This window comes from Lissotriton helveticus, chromosome 5_1, assembly GCF_964261635.1.
Source record: "Lissotriton helveticus chromosome 5_1, aLisHel1.1, whole genome shotgun sequence".
NCBI classification, from domain to species: Eukaryota; Metazoa; Chordata; class Amphibia; order Caudata; family Salamandridae; genus Lissotriton; species Lissotriton helveticus.
The window spans coordinates 844,944,052-844,961,093 of NC_136065.1; the positions used below are offsets into that span (position 1 = coordinate 844,944,052).

At 41.6% G+C, this 17,042-nt stretch overlaps 1 protein-coding gene across 2 annotated transcripts in view; it reads right to left on the reverse strand.

Moving 5' to 3' along the window:
- The window catches only part of LOC144753409 (uncharacterized), a 260,041-nt gene that overhangs the window by 20,699 nt on the left and 222,300 nt on the right, over positions 1–17,042 (reverse strand). For both annotated transcript variants that reach the window (XM_078641110.1, XM_078641109.1), the window contains one exon: positions 14,653–14,768. In XM_078641110.1, the coding sequence (XP_078497236.1) occupies positions 14,653–14,768 (116 nt within the window). The remainder of the gene's footprint in view (positions 1–14,652; positions 14,769–17,042) is intronic.

Genomic DNA, 17,042 nt, shown 5'->3' on the forward strand with positions numbered 1-17,042 from the left:
CTCCTGGCTGACTGCACGCGTGAAGAACTCAAAAGGACGAAGCATGTCTGTCAGGCTTTTAACTATGGCCCATTGCGCCTTACTCATCCGCAGGTCCTCCTTCTGAGATGTAGCCTCTGTCAAGAAATAGTGATCGAGTACCGTATACTGCTCATGCAGACGCTCAAGCATGTAGAAGGTTGAGTTCCAACGTGTTGCCACCTCCTGGATGAGTGCTTTCACTGGCATTCCACGTTGAAGTAGCAGTCTCCGCAGATGCTTCCGGGCCTTAAAAGAATGGCTGAAATGGTTGCACATTTTGCGGCAGGTGGCCATTACCTCGAACGCTGGACTCTCTTTATCACTCAAGAATTTTTGAACTACCAGGTTGATACAGTGCGCCAAACACGGCACTCTAACATGGTGACCGTGTGACATGGCCTTAACTACATTGGCGCCATTATCCGTGGAAACATAACCAATCTTGCGTTTTAGGGGGGATAGCATTGACAACACCTTTTTGTCAAACTCTTCCAAAAGGTTTTCTGCTGTGTGACTTTTCTCCAAGGCAAACATGGCTAGTGTTGCATGTTTCCGAGCAGCTTTGAAAACTTGGTCCGGGTCAACACCTGCGTTTAGCTTTGCTATAACACCTGAAAAAGAGACCCAGTGTGCAGTGATGCACATGTAATCATCGCCTGGGCCACTGGTCCACATGTCTGTTGTCAGATGTATTGTGTGAACAGCACTCTTCTGCAAAGCTGCCCCAATCGCCTGCAGCACATCTTCATGTAGTGCTGGAACCGCAACTCTGGCAAAATAGAACCGGCTCGGAACCTTCCATTTAGGGCAGAGCGTTGCAACTAATTCAAGAAAACCTACCGCTTCTACAAAAGAAAAAGGTAGAAGGTCCACAGCTAGCATTTTAGCCAGCTTAGTGTTATACAGACGCGTCAGTGGGTGGTTGCGTTCATATGGCACGTCTGAAGTAAGCATTGTTCTAATGTTGGCCTGGACCAAGCATTTACGGGCTGATAATGACTTCGTTGACCCAATTTTGCTCGCTGGTGAACTTTTGTGCGTTGGTGTCTCACTCGCTCCAACACTCTTAGTGTGCCTCACATTGGGTGTGCTGCTGAGAGGGGTACTGGGTGTAAGGGAAGTGTTTGACACGTCTTCTTCCTGCTCGTCAACATCAGATGAAACATCAACGTTTCCTTGATTTTGGCCTTTCTTGATCGCAGCTAGGTGCGCAAACCATTGGACAGCGTGCTTTCTGTCAAGATGACCACTCTGGCCGCCGGTACCATAGTTGCTACCTGGCTTACCACGACTAACTGCAAGCTTACAAAGGGTACAAATGGCAAACCTTGGATTTTTGGGACAAACAGTAAAGAAGTCCCAAACTGGGGACTTGAAGTGTCTGTGGGACCTGGAGGAGGCGGCGATACTGGTGGTGGTGGTGGTCATGAAGCTAATGCCAGATGAAGTGGAGGATCTGGATTGGCCAACTTTTGTACGTTTTCCACTTTCACCGCCACTAATTAAGGTCGAGGTTGACGCAGGTCTCTTCTTGCCAGAAAGAAATATGGAAGCGGGACGAGTTGGTGTACTACTTAACTCCAATGATTGTGGTGTTTCCACTGCCTCCTCATCGACAACATCATCATCATCATCATCACGCGCAGCAGCTCTTCGGGCTAGGGTCAAAATGTCTGTTTGCTGCATGCCCGCTGGGGCTGCAGTGACCTTTATGATGACTGGGTCGTCGTTGGCAGAGTCTTCATCAGCAGCAGTATCCGCCACTTCTTGTTGAGCCTCATCACACTCCATAAGTCTGAGACTTTGGACGAGCTTCCTTTTACGCTTAAGTACCTTTGTTGGATCATGGTGTGCCTCACTCTCAGACGGCTGTGGTGCTGGTTCCCAAGTTTGATCCGTATCATCAGAAGGAGGTGTGCTTGAAGAGGATGTAGACACCACCCTTGATCTCTTCCTTGCTAGGGTTGTGGAAGACAATGAAGGATCATCAGGAGGAGTGGCTTCCTCAAATGATACCTCGCCTTGATTGTCGATTTCCTGATGTGCCCCTACTTCGGGAGGAACAACTATTGTGGGCACTTGTTGTGACCCTCCATGCACCTCTGCATGCGCATCTCCTTGCGCTGCCTCTCCTTCCACATGTACTTGGGCTTGTACTTGCACATGTGATTGTTGTTGCCGCTGTGGTTGTTCAACACTCGTCAGATGAGCTACAACAACCTGTGTTGATTGAGGGACATTGCTGCTGCTTTCTTGCGATGAGCCAACATCACTGGTCGATGGTGATTGAAGAAGTATACTGGCTGCCTCTGCAGCACTCAAGGGCTTGGACTTAAGTTGGCGTGGTGGTGGTGGTGGCACTGAGCCCAATGGAGCGGGGGTGCTGCTGCCAGCTTGGTCCCCAGCAGATCCCGCTGCAGCTGCTGCAGGCATACTTTTTTTTTTACTCACAAAAAAAGGGGCGGGCGGCACACCAGTGTCCTTGGTAACTTGCTTATTCTGCTCCTTACTGGCACCTTTCTTGCTAGAGGAGCTACGGGTTACTTTTTTTGGGGCCATCTTCTTCAGAGCAGGTCAGCAGGCAGCAGTTGCACGAGTTGCAGAGGGTTCTGTGTCCAGACGTGACGTCGCGTGACGTTATGCTGCACACACCGCTGCAGGACTTCTTCCTGGCACTGGTGGTTCTATTGAGTCTTCTTGTGCACCTAAAAGCAATGGAAGACAGAGGAACATCAGTTCAGTTATACACCCCAAAAAATCGACAAAACACAGAAAAATGAGCACAATCCCATGCCATCCATGATGTTTACATTGAAGACACCCCACAGAAAGACTAGGGACATGCAAGTATGCAACACTCACTACCCCTGGGCATAAGGGATGAAAAGTAGGCAAAATAAGTGCAGGCCTCAGACACTGCCTCTCCTCAAAATGGCCCCCTTACACCCCAAGCACATGTTGCCTGTACCAGCCAGCACTCAAGATGGCCACCACCACCACCCACATGGCCAGTCCACATCAACAGTACACCCCCAAAAAACAGAAAAACAGCCAGAAATCACCACAATCCAATGCCATCCATGATGTTTACATCAAAGAGAGTGAGACAACACCACAGGCACACTCAGTCCATGCACCACCACCACCCCTGGGCAAGCAAAAGGCCACACCAGCAGCCCCCCAAAAACGACAAAAAACAATAAAATAAGCACAATCCCAGCCCATCCATGGCCTCAATTATGTTTAAATTCAAGAAGACACCCCACAGAAAGACTAGGCCCATGCAACACTCACCACCCCTGGGCAAAGGGCCACACCAGCAGGCCCAAAAAAACGACAAAAAACAATAAAATCTGCACAATCCCAGCCCATCCATGGCCTCAATGGTGTTTAAATTCAAGAAGACACCCCACAGAAAGACTAGGCCCATGCAACACTCACCACCCCTGGGCAAAGGGCCACACCAGCAGGCCCAAAAAAACGACAAAAACCAATAAAATCTGCACATTCCCAGTCCATCCATGACCTCAATGGTGTTTAAATTCAAGAAGACACCCCTCAGAAACACTAGGCCCATGCAACACTCACTACCCCTGGGCATAAGGGATGAAAAGTAGGCAAAATAAGTGCAGGCCTCAGACACTGCCTCTCCTCAAAATGGCCCCCTTACACCCCAAGCACATGTTGCCTGTACCAGCCAGCACTCAAGATGGCCACCACCACCACCCACATGGCCAGTCCACATCAACAGTACACCCCCAAAAAACAGAAAAACTGCCAGAAATCACCACAATCCAATGCCATCCATGATGTTTACATCAAAAAGAGTGAGACAACACCACAGGCACACTCAGTCCATGCACCACCACCACCCCTGGGCAAGCAAAAGGCCACACCAGCAGCCCCCCAAAAACGACAAAAAACAATAAAATAAGCACAATCCCAGCCCATCCATGGCCTCAATTATGTTTAAATTCAAGAAGACACCCCACAGAAAGACTAGGCCCATGCAACACTCACCACCCCTGGGCAAAGGGCCACACCAGCAGGCCCAAAAAAACGACAAAAAACAATAAAATCTGCACAATCCCAGCCCATCCATGGCCTCAATGGTGTTTAAATTCAAGAAGACACCCCACAGAAAGACTAGGCCCATGCAACACTCACCACCCCTGGGCAAAGGGCCACACCAGCAGGCCCAAAAAAACGACAAAAAACAATAAAATCTGCACAATCCCAGCCCATCCATGGCCTCAATGGTGTTTAAATTCAAGAAGACACCCCTCAGAAACACTAGGCCCATGCAACACTCACTACCCCTGGGCATAAGGGATGAAAAGTAGGCAAAATAAGTGCAGGCCTCAGACACTGCCTCTCCTCAAAATGGCCCCCTTACACCCCAAGCACATGTTGCCTGTACCAGCCAGCACTCAAGATGGCCACCACCACCACCCACATGGCCAGTCCACATCAACAGTACACCCCCAAAAAACAGAAAAACAGCCAGAAATCACCACAATCCAATGCCATCCATGATGTTTACATCAAAGAGAGTGAGACAACACCACAGGCACACTCAGTCCATGCACCACCACCACCCCTGGGCAAGCAAAAGGCCACACCAGCAGCCCCCCAAAAACGACAAAAAACAATAAAATAAGCACAATCCCAGCCCATCCATGGCCTCAATTATGTTTAAATTCAAGAAGACACCCCACAGAAAGACTAGGCCCATGCAACACTCACCACCCCTGGGCAAAGGGCCACACCAGCAGGCCCAAAAAAACGACAAAAAACAATAAAATCTGCACAATCCCAGCCCATCCATGGCCTCAATGGTGTTTAAATTCAAGAAGACACCCCACAGAAAGACTAGGCCCATGCAACACTCACCACCCCTGGGCAAAGGGCCACACCAGCAGGCCCAAAAAAACGACAAAAAACAATAAAATCTGCACAATCCCAGCCCATCCATGGCCTCAATGGTGTTTAAATTCAAGAAGACACCCCTCAGAAACACTAGGCCCATGCAACACTCACTACCCCTGGGCATAAGGGATGAAAAGTAGGCAAAATAAGTGCAGGCCTCAGACACTGCCTCTCCTCAAAATGGCCCCCTTACACCCCAAGCACATGTTGCCTGTACCAGCCAGCACTCAAGATGGCCACCACCACCACCCACATGGCCAGACCACATCAACAGTACACCCCCAAAAAACAGAAAAACAGCCAGAAATCACCACAATCCAATGCCATCCATGATGTTTACATCAAAGAGAGTGAGACAACACCACAGGCACACTCAGTCCATGCACCACCACCACCCCTGGGCAAGCAAAAGGCCACACCAGCAGCCCCCCAAAAACGACAAAAAACAATAAAATAAGCACAATCCCAGCCCATCCATGGCCTCAATTATCTTTAAATTCAAGAAGACACCCCACAGAAAGACTAGGCCCATGCAACACTCACCACCCCTGGGCAAAGGGCCACACCAGCAGGCCCAAAAAAACGACAAAAAACAATAAAATCTGCACAATCCCAGCCCATCCATGGCCTCAATGGTGTTTAAATTCAACAAAACAGTTGTATCATGCACCCATAACCAACCCTGGTCCTACTGGATACTGTGGCTACCCACAATATAATTTATTTAATTTTCTGAAAAAGTTCCAAAATTGTACTTGCAGCAACTGTAATGCCCCAAACAAACTTACTTGTGAAAGTTGATTTCTAATCCAAAAGTGATCCAAAGACAGTCAAAAAGGCCTCAAATCCAAATATCCAGCAGCACCCACAAAAAGTAATCCTTCCAGCTCCAGATCCAAATGAAAGTGACCAGGAGATGGACAAAGCACTGGGAGGAGCCTGCTGGACAGGAACAGGAAGTTGGAGACTGTGGGGCACTTCCTTCCTCCCCCCCCCCCCAAAATGGACTCCTTGCAAAAAAAAAGGCCATGCAAATGTCAACCTGAGGAGTGATTCTGATAAAAATCATAATTTTCTGAAGGTTTATCCTGTTTGCTGGTGATTTTCTTGTGCGAAATTGCAAAATCTCTATTTCGCAAGTGCGAGATTGTTCCTTTCCGCCGCAACTACATGTTCGCAATTGCGAACTCTCGCGAGGTGTGCTGTGCAAGGTGGCAAGCCGCGAGTACGTATTCGCGGGCGACAAACTCCCGCGGGAACACGCAGCAAGATCTAAAATGGCGCGTCACTCGCAAAGAAAAACAACTCGGCAAACGCTAAAATGACGGAAAGTGAACGCCGTGCACCACGCCGCGCGCCGCAACCAAGCAAAAAATCCGCCGCGAGCGGATTCACGGATTTTCGACAAATTCGCGAGCGTTCGCGGATTGCGGATTTGCCGAAAATCCGAAAAATCCGCGAGCGGAGCGGATTTTACGCCCATGCTTAGTGCACTTGTCCAGGATAAGCTAGGAGCAGCAAGACCCTTGTGCTGGTGTGGTCTGACAGAGGTGTGTGATCTGTGTACCCCAAGTATTGGTTGGCATTGGACGCTCCTTTAAGCTAGTTGTGGTTTGAACCACAGATCTTCCTGCTAACACCACTCCAACCAAAGCAGTATTCCCAGGGCCGTCCTCGCTACTGTGATGAAGAAAAGTGTGGCTACTGTGACCAACGAGGAGAACCCCAGCTCTCCATTGCTAACGTCCGTTCTGTACCAGTCAGCGCCAGGATGCCTGCAAGGTGACATTGCGCTTAATAAATGTTTTAAATAAATAATTAAATGCAGTTGTAAGCAAAATAACCAAGCCCACGGAAGCCAATGTCATTGCGACCAGCAAAGTTCACCACTGTGGGTCACCATGCCGTTGCGACCTCAGGATGGCATGACCCACTCACATCAACCACTGCTGGTAGTGTCCAGAAGTGGGCAAAAAGTCAATCATGATCTGCTCAGATCCGAGGGGCAACTGCAATTTTTTACCTGTACTTCCTGCTAGAGGGATCAAGCAATAGAGTTGGCTACCGTCACACACTACAATCTCCCCATGACTGAAGGAGGCTGTTGCACCGTGAATTGCATGCCATTTCCAAGAAGAGGGAGAGAAAGACACTGCATGCTTTGTTGGTCCACCACTGGCCTCAAGACACTTTACCAACTGTAACAGTGGAACTTTACTGAACTGAAAGCTTGTACCTCTAGATGGGGTAATCTGCACCTGAGGCTTTATTTGTGCCTTCTGAGATACTCCACCCCACAGGGGAGACACGTCTGTCCCAAAGAAGGAGGGACACTCAATGGCTGGAAAAGGGTGAGTGTCATACCAAGGCACGATAGCCCCAGTGCCTGTACACTGAACTGTACTTGACAGATAATGCACAGGGTTGAACAATCAGATATTGTGCTGCTTGGGTGACTGTTGAGTTCTGACCTCAAGCAACCTTCTCTACCTCTCTGAGAAGACTAGGACTACTCACCTGTGCTACCTGAGAGCCAAGAGTTGAAAGGGGTGTACTTGTCCCAATTCGCAAATCCACAGGGGGGTGAATCACAAGACAACAGGAGTCCCTGCTTGTCTCTTGTCAACCCAAACAGGAACTGAAAACTAGCAGTAAGTGGAGTGATATCCTGCAAAAGCCAGTTTCAACTTTCAACAACAGAGCAAAAAGTTCAGCTTATACATCTTATAACCTGCACGATAAAATGATAGATGCAAGTCTAGTCTAGGTAGATTTTTTATCCCCTTTCTGCTTGTGGCACACCTTGGAAATTTCGGAATTGCCCTGGCCCTTACGCCTAGATCTGGAATCCTTTTAACTCTCCGTCCTTAGACCAGTTGAGCGATGATTTTGAAAACAGGATGAAGGGCTTAAGGAAACAAGGACAGGTATGTCCTTATGAATTACATTAGTGATCATTAAGAGAAACTGGATAACTTTAGAAAAAGAGAAGCTCAGGACAGCAACAAACATATCTACATCGGGGCAAAGCCATCCCACTTCATTGCAGTACCTGACAAGGTTCTAGAAGACCTTGTGTGCATGTATGTGGAGGAATACGATATACTGAATGGCTTTTGAACTTGCTTGTAGAGCTCACACTTCGAATAATGTATTTGAGGCAGCCAGCTTAATAAATCACTTGCTTACAGAAGGTACAGCAGACATTGGAAGGATGCCTGAATCTAAGCAAATGAACTATGAGTGAATGAATAAATATATAATCAGATGGGTTAGGCTGCAGCCAGCCCAATACCTTCAGGGGTTTAAAGGCAGCAAGAGAACAGACAGTGGTCCATTTCAGACTTGGATTTGTCGTGTGTTGTGTTATAGGAATGAGTGGAACGAGAGGGATGGAGGCCAAGAATTTTCATACCCTTCACCAGTTGGTGGTGACAGAGAGACTCAAGGAGAAGTGTTCTACCTCTCTTAGGCAATACCTGTCAGATTTGACAGGGGAAGGTCCAGAAAAATGAGCAGTGATGGCCGACAAGTAGTTAGCTGAGAGGCTTAAGAAAGAGTTGGAGCAGCAGGGCAGAGGAGAGACGAACTCTCTCAACAGACTGGTTCGAAATCTAAGCACAAGGGCCAGGGCAATTCCCAATTTTCCAAGGGGAGCCACACGGAGAATGGGAATTGTGGTCCAAGTCAGAAATAACACAAGGGAGGTCAGGGCCTTTTTTCCAAGCTAAAAAGGTGTGACTTGTTTTAGGTGTCAGTAGGAGGGGGAAAACAAGAGAGACTGTTACATGAAAAGCCTGCACCAGCTGCACCCATGATAGTGAGTTTTTGGAATTGTGGGTAACCGCAGGGCCCTGCTGCACAAAACCTAGTGGTAATAGATGTTTGGGATAGGAAAACCAGATAACTTGAAGCTGACTCAAATATGGGGTCTGTGTTATATATTTTTTTGTTCGCTTTTACCATTCAAAAGGAGCTCCATATGTTGCTGCCCCTAAAAATGTTCTCTTGCCTTGTCCCTTGTCAATATATATTCCTACATTATATTTTATTTTGGTCACCAGAGGTTAAGCTCAATAGTGACAGGCTAGAATACGGTCTAAGACTGCTTTCTGGTATAGTCATCGGACCAGCTTTCTCCACTGATTAAGTTTTGCCAAACATTCAACCTTCGATTGCTTTTACATTTCTTATCTATATCTGAATACTAACAGAGCTTGGTTAACCAAACCTGCAGAGTTTAAGGGAAATGGTAATATACAGTTTTTACAAATCTGCACTCTGGCAACAAGAAACATATGGAACATATGGACCTTGCGTCCACCTTACTCAGTTGTGTATACTCACTTTCCTCGATGATATCAAAGAGAATTCAGGTAGGGTTTACCTAGATATCTTGACATAAGACTTCTGACATGATCTTACCCATGCTGTTCCAATATTACCTATGATGTTACAATATTCAACAAGTATAGGACAACAAAAGAACACGTAAAGGTCATCAACTTGTGGCTGATTACAACTCATACATCTGACTTCTACTTGTCTCTTCATCTTTGCAATCTTTTTTGAGTTCGAGTAGATTCTAGGAATGGTAAAAAAATGGTTCCTTGTGTGGTGCTAAGTTTCTAACTGTTTTATAAAGTGAGTATAAAGATACTTGTCAGACATTCTCAGTAGCAGTCATAGGTAATTCTTCCTCTCAGATCTAATATGGCGCTGGTCTTTTGTTGTATTCTTCTTCTAGTAGCCCCCCATAAAAGGATGTCAATTCTTTTTTCCCTGGAGGTGCCTTTTGTAAAACCTCCTCAAAGCCCGATATAGAGCATTCAGTCCACTTTTGCAGGGAGCACCATGATGTTAATTGCAAGTAATCAAATTTAAGTAAGGCCCCCTGTTTTGTCATGTAGTATGCCCCATGAAAGTAGCTTCTGATCTACCATTTGTCCCCATCTTACAACCTCTCCTTTCTCAAGAAAGAGTCTCAAATGATCTATCATTCACTCCGGTCTTTGAGGGGAGGCTCATATCAGTGCTAATTGTCCCTATATGGAATACTGGATGTCTTCTTGATCTAATACCACAGAGATGCAGTTGTGTTCAAGATCCTTAATTTGTTTTTTGTGTTTTTTAAACATTGGTGCACCAAATTTGTCGAAGAAGTTAGATTGCCATAAACCTTTTAACATTTCTTGCAATAATATCCCCAGTTTTGTATTCCCTGGATATTTAATTAGGGGCCTAAAGAGCTCAAGGTGGAGTGACCAGCAATATACCTGCTGACCCAGAAGTGCTAGTCCCCCACTTTTTTTTTGCTTTGTAATGTGTCATTTACCCCTTTTATCGAAGCTTAGGGGTAGGCAATTAATGATGTAGGTTAATTTAGTGAGGATTGTCATATTAACCATGTTCACTTTCCAGCAAATCTCTATTGATCTTACAATTATAAGGCATTTCTGACCTTTTTCCACTCTCTCCAAAATCTTCATTGGAATGTCGCAGATTCCTTGAGCTACAGTGATATATTGGGGTTAGATGTTCCTGGTGGATATAGGCATCTCCTATAGACACCATACTCAATTTCATATTTTTCCGCTATTAACCTTGTATCCCAAAACCTATTCAAATATGTTTGCAATCTCACTAACCTTCTCCAGAGAGCTCCTTGTAATAATATAATCTTTTTTTTTGTTTAAGAAGTTTTTATTGAGTTTTTAAATACATATGAGATGAAGAAGCCATAATGAAACATATACAGTATAATAAAATAAAACAACCAGGCAAAAACATGTGGCAAAAGAACAAGAAGAGAAGAAAAGAGACAGAAGAGAGTAGAGAGAAAAGAAAAGAAAGAAAAAGAGAAGAAGAGAGATAGAAAAAGGAAAAGAAAGGGAAGGGTAAAAAAGAAATGATGAAAACATTATAGAGAGAAAGAAGAGTTAGTGCATAGAAGAATGAATGGAAAGATATGTAGTAAAAGGGAGCCAAAGAAGATCAGATTAAATTTTTGGAGAGAGAGAAGAGGAGGACACAGTAGAAATCCTATGTTCATCACAGATAAAGTTCCACCAAGTTAGTGAAGATATTTTAGAGTTATCTTTTCAAAATGACAAAATAACTTTGAAAGCTAATGCAATAAAAAGGTCAAATGACTTGGAAACAGAAGATGCAACATTTACATCAGGTGACAAATAACCTAGAAAAACATTCTGTAGTGATAAAGTAATATTACATTTAATAATAGACATGCAAGTATTCCAATCAGTTTTCCAAAAGGATAAAACATTAGAACAATCATAAAGTTGATGTTTTAAGGTGCCTGTTTCATTAGAACATGACCAACATAATGGGGAGAAACCAGGTGAAAATGTACAAATACTAACTGGGGTAATAAGAGCTCTATGGTAAATAAAATACAGAGATTGGGTTATACGAGCAGCAGCAGAAACTTTGTATAACTTTGACCACACTTTATCCCAGGTTATAATAGGAAAAGAGACGGACAAATCAGTTTCCCATGCAGTCTCAATGTGGGATTTAGGTCTTTCAATAACATCAGATAACAGTAATGTATATATAATAGCAGCTTTAGGTCTGTGAAATGAAAATAAAGATTATAAAGGAGTAGTTGGTGTTGTAGAAGGTGTGAGAGGAGGAAGAGAGAAAGAGGTTAAGTACGATTTTATGGCATTAACAATAATATTGTATTCAGGAAGAAAAGCGTCAGGCAATTGATAATTCATCTGCAAGGTATGAAAGGGAACAATGGAATGATTGTGAAGCAGCTGATGCACAAAAATAATGCCCTTTTCTTTCCAATACTTGTAATAAAAAGATTTGCCTTTATATTTAAGACATTTATTATACCATACAATAGAGGACAAAAAACACTGGAGTGGGGTAAAATCCTTAAAAAACGTATTATGTAATAAAATTTGGGAGTGTTTTAAAACAGGATTAGAGAATAAAAAGTTACAGTTTGACATAAAGACTACCCGATGAAAAGAAAAGTCTTTTAAGCAGGAACGTTAAAAAAGGATCCAGCTTGGGATGGGAATATGCATAAAGTCATATGCTAGTGAAAAAGATTGCCTAAGTAAAAAAGCTGAGTGATAGCCTTTAAAGTGTGGGAAGCGCACACCACCTTCTTCTTTAGGTCGAATAAGTTTACTTAAGGAAATTCTTGGGTGTTTATTATTCCACAAGAATTTTGTACAAATAGAGTTAATTCGTGAAAAATATACATTTGTAATATTGACAGGAAGCATAGACAGTGTATACAAAACATGTGGCACAATCATCATTTTAATAGTATCTAACCTGCCCCAGCAAGAAAGATACAATGGTGACCAGGTAAGGAGTAGTGATTGAATCTTGGCAAGCAATGTATGAAACGTGAATTTAATTGTATCATTTAAGGATGAGGAAAACCAAATACCGAGGTATTTAATTTTCAAAGGGCACCAAGCAAAATTAGAATCACTGAACATAAATTGATGGCAGATAGAATTTAAGGGTAGAACTTCTGTTTTTGAAAGATTAAGTTTGTAACCAGAGATACTAGAGAATAATCGGACTTCATTCATAAAATGTGGGAGAGATTCAACAGGGTTAGACATATAGACCAATATATCATCTGCATAAGCAGATAGTTTAATTTCTACAGAGTTATGCGTAAAACCAGCAATTTGGGAGTTAATACGAATACGTTCTAAAAAAGGTTCAAGACATAGTAAAAATAATAAAGGGGAAAGAAGACAGCCTTGTCTTGTACCTCTGGAAAGAGAAAAAAATTTGGAAAAATGATTGTTAACAAAAATACTAGTTCGAGGACAGGAATATAAGAGCTTAATATATAAAATAAAAGAGGGTCCAAAACCGAACCATTGGAGGGTATTGAACATGAATTGCCAATTAATACGGTCGAAATCTTTTTCAGCATCGAAAGACAGAGCTGCAAGGGGGTATTTGTATTTTTTTCCATAGGAAATGATGTTAGCAAATATCCGAGCGTTATCAGATGCCAACCTGCCCTTCACAAACCCAACTTGATCAGTTTTGATCAAGAGAGGAGTAATAGTTTCGAGTCTGGAAGCAAGAATTTTAGCAAACATTTTACAGTCATAATTAATTATTGAGATTGGCTGATAGTTTTTACAGTAAGAACTGTCCTTATCAGGTTTAGGTATGATGACAATTAGGGCATCCAAAAAAGATCCGGATGCTTTAGCTTCTGAAATAAAAGAATTAAAAAGTGAGAGGAGTTTAGGGACAAAAATGGAGTTAAAGGTATTGTAAAATTCTACAGGAAGACCATCGGGCCCTGGGGCTTAAGATTTTGTTAAAGATTTAATAGCATTAGTTATCTCTTGGAGAGTGATGTCTTTTTCTAATTCGAGAAATTCAGTAGGAAGAGAAGGTGGGGACAGGAGACCTGAAAAAAATGTGTTTAAATTTGGGGAGGAGGGAAAAGTATCCTCAGAATAAAGAGATGTATAATATTTGTGAAATACCTCAGCAATATCCTCATCAAATGAAACTAGTTTGTTAGTGGATTCAGCAAGGATAGGACCAATATTTTTACGCTCGGATTTAATGTTTAAATTATTGGCTAACATCTTACCCGCTTTGTTCTGACCTCCATGGTATTTAGATTTGATTTTGAGCAAGATGTTACATGCTTCAAATGTTGCTAATTTATTAAGCTCAGATTTTGCTTTGATCAAATCGTGAAGGGTGGAGGGTGATCGAGAAGTAAAATACACATGTTCCAAGTCTTTAAGTTTATGTAGTTGATCTTCATATTTCTTCTTGGTGGATTTCTTCTTTTTCGAAACATATGAGATAGTGAAGGCACGAAATGTAGCTTTAAAAGCATCCCAAGTATTAGAAACAGAGCTATCCAATGGATTGTTGATAAGGAAAAAATCATTAATGAAAGTGGTAGCTTCCTTGATAAAAATCGTGTCCAATAATAAAAAAGTGTTAAGTTTCCCTCAGCTAAAATGAGAGGAAGTAAGTGAAAAGTCCAAAACAGCATCAACAGGGGCATGATCCGAAATACAAATGGATCCAATTTCAGAATTTTTAATGGAAGGGAGTAAGGACTTACTAACCAAAATTTAATCAATCCTAGAACGAGTGTGATGCACATTAGAAAAAAAAGTACCAATAAAAAAATTTAAAAGAAAAAAAAGTAAATTCACGTAAATCAGGATTACATGTCTTCCAAACATCATATGAGGAACGAGAGGCAATGGCAGATTGAAAAGCTTTGTGAGTTTTATCAGGTTGAAATTTACAATTAGATAGCTGATCAAAAAAGGGATCTAACCACTGGTTGAAATCACCAGCAACAATAATATTTGGGCAATCAATTGAAGCTAGAAGAATTTTAATGTCATTCCAGAATTTAGGATCAGGTGTAACTGGACCATAAATATTCAATAAGACTATTATTTTGTTTTGTAACACAATCCTTGCCATTACCCATTGTCCATCGTCATCATTTTGTGTGGATAAAATTTGTACTGCCAAAGCTTTATGGAATAATATCGCAACACCCCGTTTTTTGTTAGAAGCAGGCGAAAAAACAACTTGACCCACCCATTGCCGTTTCAACTTAAGAGATTCCACATCCGTACAATGAGTTTCTTGAAGAAAGGCAATCTGTGAATTGAGTTTAGATAAATGAGACAATACCTTTTGTCGTTTGACCGGATTCCCAAGACCACGGACGTTCCACGTCACAAGTTTACACATAGTGGAGGGATGGGAAGGTATAACACAGTTGGATTCGGTACACTTCAAGGATACAGCTACAAGAAAAAACAGACCACAATAAAAAATTACATATCAGACATATTACAAAGATACCCACAACATCAGAATACATTAATAAGAAAACAAAGATATAGGAGAATGTTGAACAGATAGAAAGAAAAGGAATAGAGAGATATAAAAAGATGAATAGGACCGAGGACGAGAAAAGGGAAAGAAAAAGAGAAAGAATACAGAGAAGGAATTGAACAAACAGATCAGGGCAAAGCAGCCAGACCTGCAAAGAGAAGAAAAACAATGAGGGGAGAGCATGGAGACACAGAGTGAAGTGGATCTCATGAGGAAGAATAATGAAACTGGAAAAACGAGAGCCGCAGTAAGAAAGGAATCAAGTGTAATAAATAAGAAAGAAAAGAGAAAGACAAGATAAGAAGAAAGAAACAGAAGTAAAGATAGTACATGTCGGAGATATCAGAATAAGAGTCAAGGAAAAATATTAGTTTTAAAAGAAGAACAAATGAGCTGCTTATATATAGATAGAGAAGAGAAAAGAGAAGCAAAACAGGAAAATCAGACATTAGTATCCATTCCATAGGAAGAAAAAGATTGAAGAAAAAGTTTCAATTTCTCAGGATCATCAAAGGACCACGAGCGTCCATCATGAGTAATCTTGCAGAGACATGGGTGAAGTATTCCATATTGAATATTAAGATGTCTCATCTGGGGACGCAGAGCTAGAAACTCCTTGCGACTAGCGTTGGTTGCATTGGAGATGTCTTGCGAAATGTAGAGAATATGACCAGACCAAATAAGACGACGTTTTAGTTTAACAGCTTTCAGAACAGACATCAATTCAGTAAACTCCAGGAATAACATAATTATGCCTCGTGGTTTCGCGGGGTTAGAGGTAGGACGACCCAAGCGATGTGCTCTTTGGATACTGAGGGGAGTATCTGAAGATGGAAGACCAAGAAGTTCTGGAAGAAATTATTGAAGAAACACTACCATGTTAGAACCCTCAACATGCTCCGGAAGACCATAAAGGCGCAGGTTATTACGGCGATTACGATTTTCCAAATCCTCTGTATGTATTTTCAATTTATGAATTTCCTGCTCTAATATTGGAATCTTTGAGGAGATATCCTGTAGGATGCCAACACGCTGTTCTAAGTCCAGTACTTTGCTCTCCATAACAATCCATCTCTCCTCAATTTGTTTCAACTTTTCATTAGTTGCTGACATAAAAGGCTGGAGACCCCGCACTTCTTCCAGGATGGAGTCCAGAACAGGGTTCTGGGAGAAATGAATAGGAGATGGTGGATCATTTTTTTTGTCGCTTTGGTTTCGTGGCCGTGATAGAGGACCTGGCGGAGTGTGAGTCATTAGCCATAGTGTAAGCAATAGGGGTTTGTGAAGAATGCAGCAAACTGATGCAGCGAAGTTGAGGCTTAAAAGAAGTGCAAACGTGAAGTAAAAACTCACAAAATGGAAAAATAAAAAGGTAAACAGACAAAATATCGAGTTAAAAATATCGAATGGACATAATATCGAGTCCAAAATATAGGCTGGACAAAATGTCGAATGGACAGAATATAGACATCAAAAATATCGTTTTGAAGGTAAGTAATGTAATATCGAATTTTTAAATATAGATAGTCGAAATATCGAAGTACATAATATTGTTTAATTAAAATATCGAAAATTTAATAATATCAAATTTTTTATAGTGTATTTTATGTGTTAAAAGTGTTTATTTATGTTATATTGTAATTTAATTAATGAATGTAATGTTATTTAAATTTTGCGTAATTTAATTCTGTAGCGGGTTGTGGGTTTATAGGGGAATAGGGTGGGAAGTAATTTAATTATAATTAATTAAATATGTAGATTTATTTATTGGTATTTGTTTATAATTAATTGTTAATTAATTTTTATTTTGTAATTAATTAAATGTTAATTGCCAATTAATTTTATTTAATTGATTAATTGCTAATTATGTTAATTTTACAAATTTATTTTCTGTAGCGGGTTCTGGGTTTATAGGGGAATTTGATGGGAAGTAATTTATTTATAATTAATTAAATATGTAAAATTATTTATTGGTATTTATTTACAATTAATTGTTAATTAATTATTCATGGGTAATTAATTAAAATGTAATTGCCAATTAATTTTATTTAATTGATTAATTGCTAATTATGTTAATTTTACTAATTTATTTTCTGTAGCGGGGGGAATAGGGTGGGAAGTAATTTATTTATAATTAATTAAATAATTCAATTTATGTAATTGTATTTAATTTTAATTAATTG